General features: G+C 47.7%; 1 protein-coding gene across 4 annotated transcripts; it reads right to left on the bottom strand.

Moving 5' to 3' along the window:
• Positions 1 to 1,023: 1,023 nt before the first annotated feature.
• Mpl (MPL proto-oncogene, thrombopoietin receptor) lies at positions 1,024 to 14,598 on the bottom strand. Of its 4 annotated transcripts, none has more exons than XM_028787424.1 (12): positions 14,507 to 14,598; positions 14,224 to 14,356; positions 13,774 to 13,952; positions 12,938 to 13,241; positions 12,418 to 12,575; positions 12,075 to 12,201; positions 6,671 to 6,870; positions 6,312 to 6,454; positions 4,253 to 4,412; positions 3,948 to 4,044; positions 1,916 to 2,003; positions 1,024 to 1,565 (listed from the first exon to the last, which is right to left on the bottom strand). In XM_028787424.1, exons 1-12 carry the CDS (start codon positions 14,583 to 14,585, stop codon positions 1,314 to 1,316), a joined length of 1,920 nt encoding a protein of 639 aa, XP_028643257.1. In that variant the 5' UTR covers positions 14,586 to 14,598; the 3' UTR covers positions 1,024 to 1,313. The 4 variants fall into 4 exon arrangements, with proteins under 4 accessions (XP_028643257.1, XP_028643263.1, XP_028643267.1 ...); XM_028787430.1 differs by having other exon boundaries at positions 12,418 to 12,590; positions 12,953 to 13,241; XM_028787434.1 differs by having other exon boundaries at positions 12,418 to 12,580; positions 12,967 to 13,241.
• Positions 14,599 to 15,464: the final 866 nt, after the last annotated feature.

Below are 15,464 nucleotides of genomic sequence, written 5' to 3'. Positions count from 1 at the left end.
AACCGGTGGCATACGGCATAGTCATAATTCATCCTTCTGCCATTAAAAAAAAAAAAAACTCTATTCCAAGAGACTCAAAACTAAGCATTTGAATAATTTATTCCTCTGCCCCCTCCTACTGAAGGTGAACCTGTCTTGTAATTATTCCCTCTAGGCCTGATGGGTCATCCTTAGGTTGGTGCCAGCTTTGTTACTAGCTCTGTGGCACAACACTGTTCCTTTATGGCTTTCCAAAATCCCACCCCTGCCTTTGTAAATGTGTCCTGTATTAAACTTATCAGTTTACCCAGTTTGTGCCATCCTCCTCTGCCAAGACCTTGCCTAACAAAGTGGGTATATTTGGAGCTAGCAGAGACCCAAACATGCTAACGTGATTGAGAGTTTGAATAGCTCAGAGAGATCTGTAACCTGAGTGGCTTGAATTTATTTCCCACTGCAAAGGGGTGGTACGAGGGGGCACGGAAGCTAGCATGGAGTTAAGGCAGCATCATTCAGAAAGGTTTCATTCAGACGGTATTTATTGAAGGTCTGCTACCTATCATGCACCAAATAGTATTCAAGGTGCTGGGGGAAAGGACAGATGCCCTTGTCCTTTCAACTCAGCATCCGGGAGCAAGAAACACACGTTAAAATCCTCACAAAACACTGTGGGCACTATAGAAGTCTGGGCTGGAGATAAGAGCTTTCTGATGGTCATCATATAATAAAGGCCAGAATAGGAAAAGAAGAAATAATTAGGACGCTAGTTGAGGTATATTAAGCATTTACTCTATCCTAGCCGATGTGTTCTCAATTGTTCACAGGGTTCTGTTATCTTTGTAGATGAGAGGGGAAAGGTTCAAAAGGTTTCAGCTCTTTGGCTAAATCTGCACGGCTAGCAAGTGTGAATGACAGGACCAGAGCCTGGCTCTAGCTCCAGAGTTGGCTCTTTTGCTGCTAGTATGAAAAGTAGAGACTTTCCCCACCCTCCAAGAATTTGGATCTCAAGAGGAGCTACAGGGCATGGCACCTTTAGTCACGGCAAGTAGATCTCTGTGAGTTTGTAGCCAGCCTTTTCTACATAGCAAGTTATAGGCCATCAGAGTTATATAATAAAACACTGTCTAAAAAATAAAAAATAAGGGCCAGAGGAGCCTAGGGGCTGTGGAGAAAGAGCTCTGGACTCGTGAGCAGCGTTCCGGAGAGATCAGTGTTATAAAGCCCAAGGAGGTGGGTAAACAGAACGGATGGATGGTGTTGGGTGTTGGTGTTAAGGATGGATAAGATAGTATGCAGGAAGCCGTAGGTCTGCAGTAGCATGGGACTGACTACCTTCAGGGCTGCTTCCAATAGCTTAGTGGTAGGTAGGAGTGGTTGGCAATGTGTGTGGTGCAGCAAGACCCTGTCTCAGCCATGGGTGGACACACAGACAGGGGCATGGTCCGCAGGCAAGGTTGCAGTCCTCTGTAGTCCATCTGAGGTTGGGAGGGACACAGGGGCAAAGGAGTCCTGTCGGAGGACTTAGGTAGGATTTCCAGGAGGCTGGGTTCCACTTCTTCACAGCTCTCGGTAGCTGTGGCCTTTGACTGTGAGACATGAGCAAAAGAAGCTAAGATTAACCAGGCATGGCTCAGGCCTTTAGTCCCAGCTCTTGGGAAGGAGAGGCAGGAGGATCTCTGTGAATTCAAGGCCAGCCTGGTCTATTTAGCAAGTTCTGGGACAGCCAGGGCTACACAGAGAAACCCTATCTCAAAAAAAAAAAAAAAAAAAGAGTTAGGTATGGAGTGGGCTGGGTTTGTAGAATACGAATTAGGTTAGGGAGTAGCACCTAGGGATAGTGAATATCTAGGTAAATATCATGAACAAGTTGCACTGTGGGAACAAGAGTCATTGGTGGTGGGGTGACTGGAGGAGGGGAGGGTTGGGGTGTACTCACAGGACTTAGGGCTGCAGTGTCTCTAAGATACTGGCCTAGGACCCGGTGTAGGTCTGGAAGTGAGGGCCACAAAGCATGCCGCAGTCTTCTGTCAGAGAAGGAAGAGAGAGTAATCTGACTCGGGATTGAGTTGGGAATGATGGGGAGGACCCTAAAGTGGGGCAGTAGGGGAGGCAGTGAGGACGAGGACATAGTCAAGGCCTGTTGGTCTTCCCTGAACACTCTGCCAAAACCGGTACGCCATCTTCCCCATCACTAACGACCAGTAGTCGCTCTGTAGTTTTCTTAACTTACTGTATACATTCACAGTGTTACAGTCGTGTTTCTACCCTAGTCCACGAGAACACAGGCTCTGTGAGAGCTTGAAATCTTGTCTGTTGTTCCACTCCTGTTACCCTAGCATTGAGCCCACAGTAGGTGCTTGGGAAACTGCATGAGTGAAGAAGAAAACCAGTGCAGTGTCTAGCTATGGATGCTACTGCAGGGGTTGTCTGTGAAGAGTACAAATTAAGGCATATTGGGGAGACGTCTAACTCTTGGGCTGCAGATTTCCAAGTTGAAAGACTTAAGCCAAAGGTGACTGGCCTCCTCCATGACCTTTCTGACTGTGGAAAAGAACTCTGTATGCAATATCACTTCCGTCTTTGTCAACATTTTGGGGTGTGGTGGGGTTCAGATATGGCCACCTTGAATAGAGTCTCTATTCTAGACTGCTCTTACACAAAGGCAGATTAAAAGTTCAAAGAAAGTCAGGCGTGATGGCTCATGCCTATAATCCTAGGACTCAGGGTGGGGCAGGGGGCGGAGCTGAGGCATGAGGATTGCAATGGCTTTTGAAGGCATTCAGGACTATACAGTGACTTCTAGGCCAGCCTGGGCTACAAGTAAGATCCTGTCTTAAAAAAAAAAAGCACATTCAAAATGAGGTGTGGAGTGGAGTCTAGGAGAGGGGCGCCTGGTGCCTGTCTAGCCTCTAACCAAAACATACTCTTCTACACTTTCGACTTCTGAGCTCAAGAGTCAGCAGATAGTGCCAAGTGAATGACTGACGTGGTGTGGATTTTATCCTCAGGTTTATAATTTCTCCTCAGCCCTCACATAAGTGAGTCATTCAATAGGGAATTTATTTAAGGGCCTTCGACTTGGCAGACACTGTGCTGAGGATTTAAAAATGACCTAGTAAGGTATGGTGGGGAGGACATCCAAAGGAATAAATGCTGGGCTAGGAGCATAGGACAGAGAAAACACATGCACAGCACGTGTGAGCCCTGGGTACAGCACCCTGCACCAAATAAATACGTTAATGCAGGAAAACACCACGAGAACACAAAGGAGCAGCCAATGAGGGGAGGCCAGGAAAGGTTAAGACTTGATGAAGAAAATTATTTAAAGAAGAATAGGTAGTGATGAAGAAAATTATTTAAAGAAGAATAGGTAGTGAGCCAAAGAGGATATTCCAGACAGCAGGGCCATTATGTGGAAAGGCACTGAGCAGCAAAACAGCCTAACTGTGGAGTATCTTGGCTTTGGCAAGGCTGAGATTTTGTAGACCCTTGTTGGATTCTACCCTGGGAAGTGAGGCAGGTCACACCATAGGACTATGTGTGTTTGGAGAAGCTCCTGAGGAAGAGAGAGAGAAGGGGCACTGTTTCAATGTGTCAGGTAGTGTGCGGGGGGGGCCCAGAAAAAGAAAGCATTGTTTGATCCGGTTTCCTGAGGTGGAATGACCAGATTTCAAAGCCAACTGGATGAATTGGGGTTGGAGAGGCGCACGCAAGAACTCTGATTTGGGCCAAGGTTGGACAGTAGCCCTGTCACTAAGTGAACAGCCAGGAGGTGGGGCTGTTGGAGGTGTCCAGAGTGGGCAGGTTAGAGAATAAGAAGGTTGCACTCCCAGAGGAGTGCGGGAAGCCGCTGAAGAGGTAGGTGTAGATGTTCCGTGGTCCAGAGAGCCGTGTCATCACAAGAATACTTGTTCAGAGGCCACTGGCCTCACAGACCACACCCCATCACCCTCTTAGAAGGGCGGTACCTGTAGTGCGCAGGAAATTGCCACTTCAGCAGCAGTAGGCCCAGAAGGGCACTGAGGCTCAGTACTAGGAGTAGAGCAGTCACCAAGGTGATCCAAGCTGTGGAACAAAAAGCAGCTGACCGTGGCTGACCCTCGGCCCCGCCCAGGGGCGTGCTGGCTCCAGCCCTGGCTCCACCCTCAGCATCCGGAGCACTCAACACTGCAGTGGGCTCCGCTGAGTTCCAAGGCTTGCCCATAGCACTACCTATATAGTGTAACCAGGTCCCCACACCCAGTAGACCGGCTTCAAACCTGAAGGTCCTCACCAGTCTCGGAGCCCGTGGACACCCTAGCTGGAGGAGACCAGGCACTCCAGGGGCCTTGGTAGGTGGGGCCGTTGAGCCTGGCACGCAGCTGCAGGCTGTAGCGAGCTCGGGGGCGCAGCTCTAAGGTCCCTCCCCGGGCTCCGAGAGCCGGCTCCAGCACCTGAAAGGAGAAACGTGGAGTGTGGGTGGAGTGACAGCTCCAGGTTTGGAGCCGTCAGGGATCTCCATAAAGAGTCTCATCCACAGAGGCGTGCAGGATCGAAAGCTCTGCCTGAGATCGAGATCGCGCGAGGAACACATCCCGGCGCTCCCACAGCTGTGCATTCTGCCACAAGATGTGGGGAACCAGCTACAAGCCCAAACCATCCCCAGTAGTCCAGCCTTGGACACTCTAAAAGACAGGCTCTTATCCTCAGAGACACACAAACCGTGCCATAAATACCATACTGCAGAGGACACCAGATTTGTGCTAGGTGCCAGAGCCACAAACATTATTTTGCTCAAGCAGGGATACTATTACACACTTAGCAAACATTTGAGTTGCTTAGCATATGCCAAACATTGAGCTAGGTCCTAGAAACAAAAATAAGGCAGAAAATCATAATTAGTGCAAGGCACTCAGGGAGCACAGTGAAACAATACTGCCTAGTTTAGTGGGCTAAGAGAACAGAGGGTCAAAGAGAAGACTAGGCGTGAGGAGTGTTAACACACTCAAATTACTCATCGGTAAACAGGAGGAGAGGGGAAAAAAGGTAGCAAGAGTGTTTCTAGGCTTGGGTCTTGGGTAAGTGGTGGATTCCACGACAGCTGAGAAGTCAGCTCCAAGAAAATACCAATGGGTCTACTTTATAAAGTCTAGCTACAGTCGGACGGACTCATGGTAATGCTTAGACAGCAGTCATCTTTGGTTACTATGCAGGGAGACTGTAGGGGCATAAGGAGTGAACAGAGTTTTGTATATGTCATATGTACATCTGAGTAATTGACAAATTGGCTACATGAATGGTATACACATAAAAAATTAATACTATATTTAAGGCTTGTCTATATTATTATGAGCTATATATAGTAAAAAAGTATAACTCAGGAGGAAATTAATTTATTTTGGATAATTGTATCTGATCTGTCTAGGGATGAAGTTGTTTGAGTTGTCTGGCAGGAAGATGTATGTGTTTGTGTGTTAACTGAGAATAAAAACATTGTTTAATTGTATAATTAGTATCTTTCTATATGCCAGAAAGTATGCTAGGAATTTATATACTGCATGTTTTTTAGATTTATTTATTATATGTATGTTTTGTCTGCATATACATATATGAACCAGGTATGTGTTTGGCGCCCTCAGATCCTGAACCTGGAGTTATAGATGGTTCTAAACCATCATGTAGGTGCTGAGAACTGAGCCTGGGTACTCTACAGAAGCAACAAGTACTCTTAACCACGGAACCATTTTTCTAGCCTGTATATTTAATTTTTATCTAATTCCAAGACAGGTAACTTTCTCCCAGTTTTACTGATGAGGAGACTTCGAAATTTAGGTAATTTGCATGTGGTCATTAAATCCTTTCCATGGGAGGTTAGAACGGTCACAATGGGGCTGTTAGTGTATAGATAAAGTCACTAAGACCGTAGGGTTGAGCCGATTACCTGGGCAGAGCAGACACTTATCTAGGAGAGACGGTTTTTGGATGGGATGCTGGCAAGAACAACACCCCATGAAAGAGTAGAGAAGGAGGAGCCAGGGAAAAAGAGGTAACTCAATCCGAGAGGAGGGAAGGAGATGGGGAGGCCTCCATCCCCTAGACAAAGGAAAAGAAAACTTTATTTAATGGTTCCGAGGTGGAATCCGGGGCCTCTTGTGTGCTAGGCGAGTGCTGTGCCACTGAGCTCCACCCCCAGCATGGTGAGAGGACAGTTTAGGTGGAGTAGTCAGCGGTGGCACATGCCCCAGCAGACGCAAAGAAGCATGGATATACAAGCCCAGATACTGATGCAGGGGCAGTGTTGAGCTGGGAATGCCGTGTGCAGTTTTCCATGGACACCTGTTCCCCCACAGTACCTTCCAGTCCTCATGGCCTTCTCCCGTGTACCGGAGCTGATAGCAGGTCTCTTGAGTTGCCCAAGATGACTGGTGCTGCCACTCCAACTCCAGCCTTCCACTTGTGACCTCCCTCCAGTGCAGGCTCGGGGTGGGGAGGAGCACTGCAGGGGATTTCAACAGGGACTGTGTTATGCACCACAGTGAATTAGATATCGTGCCACCAGGGCCATGGGTCAGAAATGTCAGAGATGATGATGGTGATGATGATGATGGTGATGATGATGATGATGGTGATGACTCATGAACAGAGTCTCAGCCTACCAGATAGATTAGGTGAAGTTGGGAATTATGTGAGGAGATGGAAGGAAGGTTCTTACCAGCCTGGTGGATCCAGAAAGGGGATCCCAGGTAGCTGTGAATGGCACCTTGTGCTGTGGTCACCTCTACAAGGATGTGAATAACACTGTCATTTCGTGACTTGAAGTGGCAGCGGGAGAACAGAGTGGGCTGTGATCCTGGATCCAGCTCCTCCTCCTTCTCTTCCTCCTCCTCTTCACATTTCTCCCAGGTGGGGTCCCTAAGAATCAACCAGAGAGACTCACTGAATCAGGCTCACCTCAGATACTGTGTTCTGTAGGGGTGATATTTAGAAAACGGTGCCTGGTCTGGCTTGTTCCTGGGCAGCCACCATGTTCCCGCTGCTCCTTGGCTCTGACCGGGGCTCCGGTCAGTTAGATGTGCAGGCCCTCGCACCCACGAGATGCCAGTGTGGGGGATGGCTCTGCCAGTCCACCATGCTGCATCCACAAAGCTCGGCTGAACCCCAGACAATGTCTGCCATCCTCGCAGCACCCGGTAGAAATGAGACTCTTCAAGCTTAATGAGTATCTAAAGGATTTATATATTTAGAAATGCTCAGTCAACAAGATGCCCACGGAATTAGAGTTGTTACCCAATATCTAACCTTTTGATAGAAGTTGCTACCTAGGACAGCTTTCAACCCATCAGTGGTTCTCCATGGCTGATACCCTCCTCCTTCTCCTCCCCTTCCTCTATTTCTCTCCTTCCCTTCCTTCTTTTCTCCCCTCCCCTTCCTCTCTTTCTCTCCCAGCTCCATCTCCTCTTCTACTGTCCAATCACTGAGCTCCACTTCGAATACAATGTAGCAGAATAAATATCCTGCTACAGTGTTCTACATGGATCATGACTGAAGTCCCCTCCCCCCACCTCCACGCCTTGGGCCTCTAGGGCTTTCTCTGCCCGGATGAGGGCTAGCCTCTTTCCCTTGAGGAAAGGTAGGCATGATACAGGCAAAGAACTCAGCTATAAGATGAAACCCATTATTTTGTGTGCTAAATGATGATGATGGTGGTGGTGCTGGTGGTGATGGTGGTGATGGTAGTGACACAGAGCTAGAAGAACATTAGTCTGTAGAGTACCGACCTCAGCTGACCAGTACATGCCTGGGGTCAATGGTATGGTTTATCTCTGTTCTAGTTCCCTTCCTCTGAGAAGGTGGTGTGACACCTACTTGCAGACTGTTTCCAAGATGAAAGAGACTTTATTTTATTTATTTATTTATTTATTTATTTATTTATTTATTTATTTATTTATATTTTTTGCCTTTTGAGACAGGATTTCTCTGTATAGCCCAGGCTGTCCTGGAACTCAATCTGTAGACCAGGCTGGCCTTGAACTCAGAAATCTGCCTGCCTCTGCCTCCCAAGTGCTGGGATTAAAGGTGTGTGCCACCACTGCCTGGCTGAGACTTTATCTTTTTAGATGCAAACATCTTTATATTTTTCGATTTGTTCTCATTCTGGAGCCCTCTTACATCAATTGCTTCCAAGAACACTGACCTGGAAATATCCAGAATATATCACAATTTCGATCTTTCCCATTGCTATAGAAAGTGAAACCACCATTATTGCCTGGGTTAAAATAAATTCTGATTTGTGAGGTTGTTGCTGCTTCCCTCCCCCGCCCCCCTTAAAAGACTGTGACTCATTGTGTAGTTCTGGGTGGCCTAGAACTTGCTGTGTAGATCAGACTGGCCTTGAATTGGAACTGTACTTGCCTCTGATGGTTGGGATTAAAGGTGTGTACCAGTATGTCTCCCCCCACACACACCCATTTTGAGGCTGGATCTCATGTAGCTCAGGCTGGTTTCAAAATGCCTTCTCTTGAATGACCGAGTGATTTACCAATCCTAGAATGCTCCTTCTTGTGTTCACACATCTACCTGCTTACTCAGCAAACTGTCAAGACTCATGTGCCAAGCATTACGTCAGGCTTGGAGAGGATATAGACGAAAAAAAATTATCCTGAAGGGGCCCCACGTCAACGGGCAAGTCACAACAATAAACCGCCATGTTTTTCTGGGTTGTGCGCGGACTGACTGGAAGATCACAGCAGAGCATCTGACCAGGAGGGAGGGTCAAGGAATGCCTCCTGGCTGAGAGAGGCAGTGTTATAGACTATGAATAAGTTAGGTGGGGGACAATCGGCTGTTCCAGGCACATGCTGTGCAAACGAAAAGGGAGTATTGTGGTTGGGGGGAAATTCTAAAGGGCTCAGAAAGGCAAATGGTTTTAGGACCAATGGTGAACTGGACCCCAGACTGTCATGAACAGCATCTTTAAGAAGCTTGACCTTTTTGCAGGGAGAAGGTAAGAGGGTTCCACACTACCTAGCCCTGGCATGCCTGGAACTAGAAGTGATCCTCCTGCCTCAGCCTCCTAATTATGGGGATTGTAGCAGGAGTGTGAACTTAATCTCATAATTGGGAAAACTTACAAGTATCTTAAACAGGGTCACAATTACTTTGTTCTTCAGAAGACTCCTCTAATTGCTTTCTGTAGAGGGCTTGGGAGGGGAGGGGAGAAGGAGAGGAAGCTGTCAGGACACTGCCAGGATTGTCATGTACAAAGTAATAAGGCTGAGACTATGGTGGAGACAGAATGAGAGGCGCTGCTTGGTTTCCAGATACTCTCTTCACTCTGTACCCTAGCTGGCTTGGAACTCATGGTGTAGACCAGGCTGCCTCTGAACTGCCTGCCTCTACCTCCAGTGCGCTAGAATCACAGGTATGTGCCACCACACCCAGCAAGAGATGATGAAGAGGCAGAAAAAGAAGAGCATTTCTGATTATTCTGAATATTCTTATACCTGGAAAGTATAGAAAGGAGAGAAGTCCAGGGTAACTTATGTGTGGGAGCTGAGTTCATGGTAAAATAGAGCAAGAGAAAATTTGGATAAAAGAACTGATTTAGGCAGACGTGGTGGGGTGGTGGCGCATGCCTTTATTCTCTGCATTCCAGAGGCAGAGGCAAGTGTATCTCTGTGAGTTTGAAGCTAGCCTGCTCTACAAAGCAAGTCCAGGACAGCCAGGGCTCTGTTACACAGAGAAACCCTGTCTCAAAAAAGCAAAACAAACAAAGAAAACAAAACAAACAAAAAAATAACTGATCTATTTGATTTTGCCACCTTAAATCCATACACAGGTCAGACCTCCACACGATGAAAATCTGCTCAGACATTTAAAAGAATGAACTACTTCTTTTTGGACTGAGTTCTAAAAAAAAATATTTAAGCAAAAAGTTAAGTTACCAAATCAGTTAGGATTTGTGGGGAATAGCTTGGTGGTACAGCATTCACTCAGCCTGTGGCTCTGTCCTCAGCATCACAGACACAAAAGAACAGAACAGAGCTGGACAGAGTTAATCCCAGCACTCCAGAGACAGAAGCAGGTGGATTCCTGTGAGTTCAAAGCTAACCTATTCTACATAGCAAGTTCTAGGCCAGCAAAGCTATTTAATGAGATTTAGTCTCAAAATGAATCAATTACATAGATAAACAAATAAATTATGTGCACAGACTTATATAGTGTGGTATAACATATTTAAAGATTAAATATTGTGATAATGTGTATATGCTAAGCCCAGGGAGTGGCACTATTAGAAGGTGTGGCCCTGTTGGAGTAGGTGTGTCACTGTGGGTGTGGGCTTCAAGAACTTCATCCTAGCTGCCTGGAAGCCAGTCTTCCACTAGCAGCCTTCAGACAAAGATATAGAACTCTCAGCTCTGCCTGCTCTATGCCTGCCTGGATGCTACCATGCTCCCACCCTGATGATAATGGACTGAACCTCTGAGCCAGCCCCAATTAAATGTTGTCCTTTATAAGACTTGACTTGTCATGGTGTCTCTTCACAGCAGTGGAAACCCTAACTAAGACAAATTTTGTTTACAAATATACAAATACATTGAAAAGTCTGAAGACTATAACAAAGCTACTAAGAATGACTTATTTTTTATTTATCCATGGAGAGTTTTTGTTTGGTTTCGTTTTAGTTTTTTGTATTTTTTGAGACAGGGTTTCTCAGTGTTACAGCCCTGGCTATCCTGGCACTTGATTTGTAAACCAGTCTGGACTGGAACTCACAGAGATTCACTTGCCTCTGCCTCTGCCTCTGGAATTTGGGGATTAAAGGTGTGTACCACCACCACCTGGGACTCCACTGAGGCTTTTTTTTTTGCATATATGTCATTGTAGATGTGTGCTCATGTGTGTGTGTGTGTGTGTGTGTATTTGTATGTGTGTGAATGCACACACAGGGGTCAGAGGACATCCTCAGGTGTTGGTCCTCAACTTCCACCTTGTTTGAGATGGGATCTCTTGGCTGTTTTCTCTGCTAAGTATGGCATCCTGGGAGCCCCTGAAGTCCAAGGATACTCCTGTTTCTCCTTCCTATCCTGCTGTCATGATATTGGGACCACTGATGCGTTTGACTGTGCCCGGCTTTGCAGGTTCTAAGAATTCGATCCTTAGACTTGCATGGCTCTTCCCCCACTATGGTAGGAGAGAATGTCTTAGTGATTAAAAATGAAGACTGATTTTGTCATCATGAATCACAAATGATGTTTCTCAACTGGAGATTCAGTCTGTAGCTAGGGTTGACCTCGGTTCCTCCTGCCTCTACCTCCCTAGTCCTGGGACTATAAACATGTAGTGCTATACTCAAGGTTTCTAATTAAATAATCACACGAGGTGTAAATGTTAAAACTGAATCTGAGATTAGTGTTTACAACAGAGAGGTACACAGCACAAGAAACATGTATAAGCAAGCCAGCAGATGGCTTGGCTTGAAAGGGCACTTGCTGCCAAGCTTGACAGACCAAGTTCAATCCCCAGAACCCACATGGTGGAAGGGGAATCAACCTCTCAAGTTGTCCTCTGACCTCCACGGTACACGTGCACCACTGATGCCTGCACAAAGTAAGTAAAGGTTTTGGGGTTTGGTTTTCGGTTTTGTTTTTCGAGACAGGGTTTCTCTATGTAACAGCCCTGGTTGTCATGGAACTCACTCTGTAGACTAGGCTAGCCTTGAACTTGCAGAGGTCCACCTGCCTCTGCCACCTGAGTGCTGGAACTAAAGGTGTGTGCTACCACCACCTAGCCACACAACTGGTTTTTAACTGGTGTGTTTTAAGTTTCTCATTTTGTGTTGGGCCACAGTCATCAATGTTCTTGGCCACACGTGACCTTTGATCCCTACATTGGACATGCTGGCTAGGCTTTTTCAAAGGTCTAGATAAAGCAATGAAGTCCAATGAAACCAAGCCACCCCCAATAGAAACAAAGAGTATGTGGCAATGAAAATGGTAAAGCATGAAAGACCAGAGGCTAGAGCCTGGAGAGGACAGGATAGGCAAGCGAAGAGGAACCACAGCCATACTGACTTTCTGCACGTTCAGACTCAGTCAGCATTGTTCCAGTCTTACCTGTCTGTGGGGCAGCACCGTGTCCTGCTGTGGCGGAAGAAGCCTCGGGAGCTAGTTCGGTCTTGTTGCTGCCACTGGCAGATAACCTTCTTTAGATCCAAGGTAAAGCACTGAAGTCCAATTGTCACTGTGCTCAAAGAAGAGGGCCATGCGTTCTTACTCAGAAGCTGTCCTCAGCTATTTTTTTTTTCTGTTCCTGAACATAGCTGTCCTGTGCAATGACAGGTCTGAGGTCATCAGAAATGACAATTCCCAGAGCTTCTGGATCCCACCTAAGCCTCCATGGAGACCTTTTTTCCCCTTTTTCCCTTTTTAAGATTTCCTCATTCCTTTACTGACCCACCTGCATCTCCTGGAAGGTCCACAGTCACAGGGAAGGACCAGGGTCCCCAGGAGCCACGAAGGGAGACCCCGTCGGGTTGGCTGCGTAGCTGGAGCCAGTAGGACTTGCCAGCCTGGAGGCCTGAGATGAGACAGCTTCCACCCTTCACTGTCAGAGATAGAGCCTGGGAAGAAAATTTCAAGCACCAGAATCTAGGTTTGCTTCTCAGCTAGGATAGCCCACACACCTAGTGTTTGAACCACTGTGCAAAACTCAGCTCCTTGCAGGATAGATATGCACATCTGCATATGCCTGTTTGGATAAATTTCAGGTTGTGTTCAGGGGTTCTTACAGTCTCAACTTGGAGGCCTGAAGGCCTTCAGTTACCTTAGTGTGAATGGTCCTAAGTGGGAGATCCCTAAATTGGGCTCCTGGAAGCTAGTCAGAGTCTATACTGACTCTTCAGAGACCAACCCAGTCTGGGATCCCCTACGTATGGCCTTTCTTTTCCAGGGGACATATTAGGGGAGGAGTAGGTGAGGGTTCTTCTCCAGTTGGGGAGGTCCTCACTGGTCCATGCTGTTGGGAGACTGTAGGATGAACACACGGAGGCTGGTCAAGAACTGAGCCTGGGTTCGGCTTCCACAAAGTGGGGCAGCAGGTTTCTGTGGAGAGCAGCTGAATGACCAAGGGTGCAGTGGCGTTGTTGGAGTCTGTGGGGCCATAGCGGAGTTCATGCCTCAGGAAATCACTGATTTCAGGAGCAGGGGCCTCCCACTGGATCTGAAGTTCCCCTGGTTGGCTCCCACTTCTGGCCTTGATGACACTGGGGGGAGCTGGCAGACCTAAGGGCAAAACAAGGCACATCAAATCACTGAGTGCAAGGCTATGGTTCAACCCACAGGCTACAGAGAAGGTGCTAGAGGCTGGATGGAGCAACTCTGAACTCACAAAGATGCCGGTTCTCATTTCCATGGAAGGGAGGGAAGGGGAGGAAGGCTGTCTGTCCTGTTCTCCTATCCTCTTAAGCGTAATGAGCTCACTCTTTGTAATGGTCTGTGTGTTTCTTAATGCAGACACTCTTTTCATCTCTGTCTCCTTGTTACCTGGCACACATCAGCGACCTGACTGTTGGGTGGGTGAGTACGCATATGTGTTAATGAGAGGAACAAGTTATCCTTGATGTGAAATGATTTAGGGGAGAAGTCTAGTTCTGGATGCCAAGGCTAGGAGGAATGATAAGCTGGGTTCTGTGGTGCCTCAGGGAATCTGATAGAGAAGGGTACCCACATTGTCCTGAAAGACTACAGACAAGTCTGATTTTGGGAGCTTGAGCAGGCAGCAAATAGAGAGGCAGTGTGGCAGAGATGCCCTTACCCACACTATCCACAAACAGCACCCGCTGGATCAAAGTCTGGTTGAGAAACACATTCTTCACCCAGAGGTGCAGTGGAAAGAAGAGACGCACTTCATCCTGGGCTGGAAACTGGCACACATAGCGGGTTCCAAAGGTGGGCACGCTCTGGGAATGCAGGGGGCATGCACGGGGCTTCTCTCTGTTGGTACAGGAGAAGTTCTACCTACATAGTTATCATGTCAGCCCTGAGGACCCAGGTTGAACCCTCGCCCAGTTTCTGTCTCCATCCTTGCAGTTTTCTTCTCGCTGCTGGAGGTAGGGGCTTGAGCCGAGCCATTTATAGGGTGACTATGTATTGGGCATGTATTTACAGTAATCCTCTGATAAGGCCAAAGACAGGAAAGCTAAGAATGTGACTCAGCTAAATATAAAAACAGATAATGAGGATTGGGGTACAGTCCAGAACCTACCCTGGGTAGGCATACAGCAGCTGGTATATCCCACTGGGTGCTGCCTCTTCCTCATCCCAGAAGCAGGTGAGATCTTCAAATGTTTGGGAGAAGCAGTTCAGGGGCTCTGCGCCCAAGGCCAGCAAGAAGACATCTGAGAACAGAGTTGGTGAGTTGGGCTCTAGAATCTTCCAGTCATGTTTGTGGGTAAGAGAAGAGAACCAGTGAGAGTCTCTTACCCTATACCCCTCCCAGGACTCCTTTTGCCTGGGCATAAGTAATATCCACCCTCTTCCCACCTCACCTTGGCTGGTGACTTGTGCCTGGTTTGGAGGGGCCAAGAGGAGGCAGGAGGTGACCATGAAGAGGGCCCAAGAGGGCATCTTCTCCGGCACTGTGTGCCTGCCCTAGCCCATCCTCCCTTCAGGAAACTGGGCCCCAATTCCCCCCGAGGCCAGCCCCTCAGGTTCCTGTCAGATACAGCCCCACGTCCTGTCCCTGTCTCTGCCCCTCTGGGGCCCATCCAGACCACACTGGGGCTAGGGGCCAGAGGAGGGGGAGTGGGCAGGAGGGGGAGAGGAATTCGAAAGAGAAGGCATGAGCCTTCTGTTGGCAGGGACATAGAGGTATATATTTGCCTGTGAATCAAATGGAGACACCCTGTGGATGTGTGGACTGCTGTAGAAGAGCTTATGGTTGTCAGAACAGTGTTAACTTAACCACGCTACATGTGTTAACTAAACGCCTGTCCAGTGATCTTATTTCCATTAGGAAGATGAAGTCAAAAGGTTACTCAAGGTCACATGCCCAGTAAGATGAAAGGCTCAGGAGATCATGCTTCAGAAGTCAAGTGCTCAGCAGCCATGCCACGCTCCTGAAGTGATCTGCCATGAAGCGCTTGTCTCCCTCCCAGATGTGCCTGATGGCTGCTAGTTCCAGCTTAACAGGTTCTGGGGCTCTGGGTATAAACAAACACAAGCTCCTGGATAGGAATGCCCTGCTCATCATAGGAACATTCTCAGCCGTGGCAGAGAGATGGAGACTGCGTGAAGAATGCAGGACCCCAGGCCCTCCTTCCCAGACCCACTCACACAAACATCTGGAGATTTACCAAAATCTGTGACTGTGCCTGCTTCATGTCATAGTGTGTGTGTGTGTGTGTGTGTGTGTGTGTGTGTGTGTGTGTGAAAGAGGGGGGGCGCCAGGCTCCTCCTGGCTGTGCTGGACCAGTGAGGGTTCCTATACTGGCTCTGAAGGCTCTG

Source organism: Grammomys surdaster, unplaced genomic scaffold (assembly GCF_004785775.1).
Source record: "Grammomys surdaster isolate TR1022 unplaced genomic scaffold, NIH_TR_1.0 100, whole genome shotgun sequence".
Lineage (NCBI taxonomy): Eukaryota > Metazoa > Chordata > Mammalia > Rodentia > Muridae > Grammomys > Grammomys surdaster.
The sequence above is the reverse complement of the archived record's forward strand: the minus strand, read 5'-3'. Positions and strand labels throughout refer to the sequence as shown.

What these genes read in the sequence shown, in the direction of transcription:
- Mpl (XM_028787424.1), bottom strand. Translation starts at nt 14,585, where the DNA reads ATGCCCTCTTGGGCCCTCTTCATGGTCACCTCCTGCCTCCTCTTGGCC. An exon ending in GGACCTTCCAGGAGATGCAG is followed by an intron (nt 12,202 to 12,417) that starts GTGGGTCAGTAA and finishes CTTTGAGCACAG; the next exon opens with TGACAATTGGACTTCAGTGC. An exon ending in AAGGCCATGAGGACTGGAAG is followed by an intron (nt 4,413 to 6,311) that starts GTACTGTGGGGG and finishes TTCTCCTTTCAG; the next exon opens with GTGCTGGAGCCGGCTCTCGG.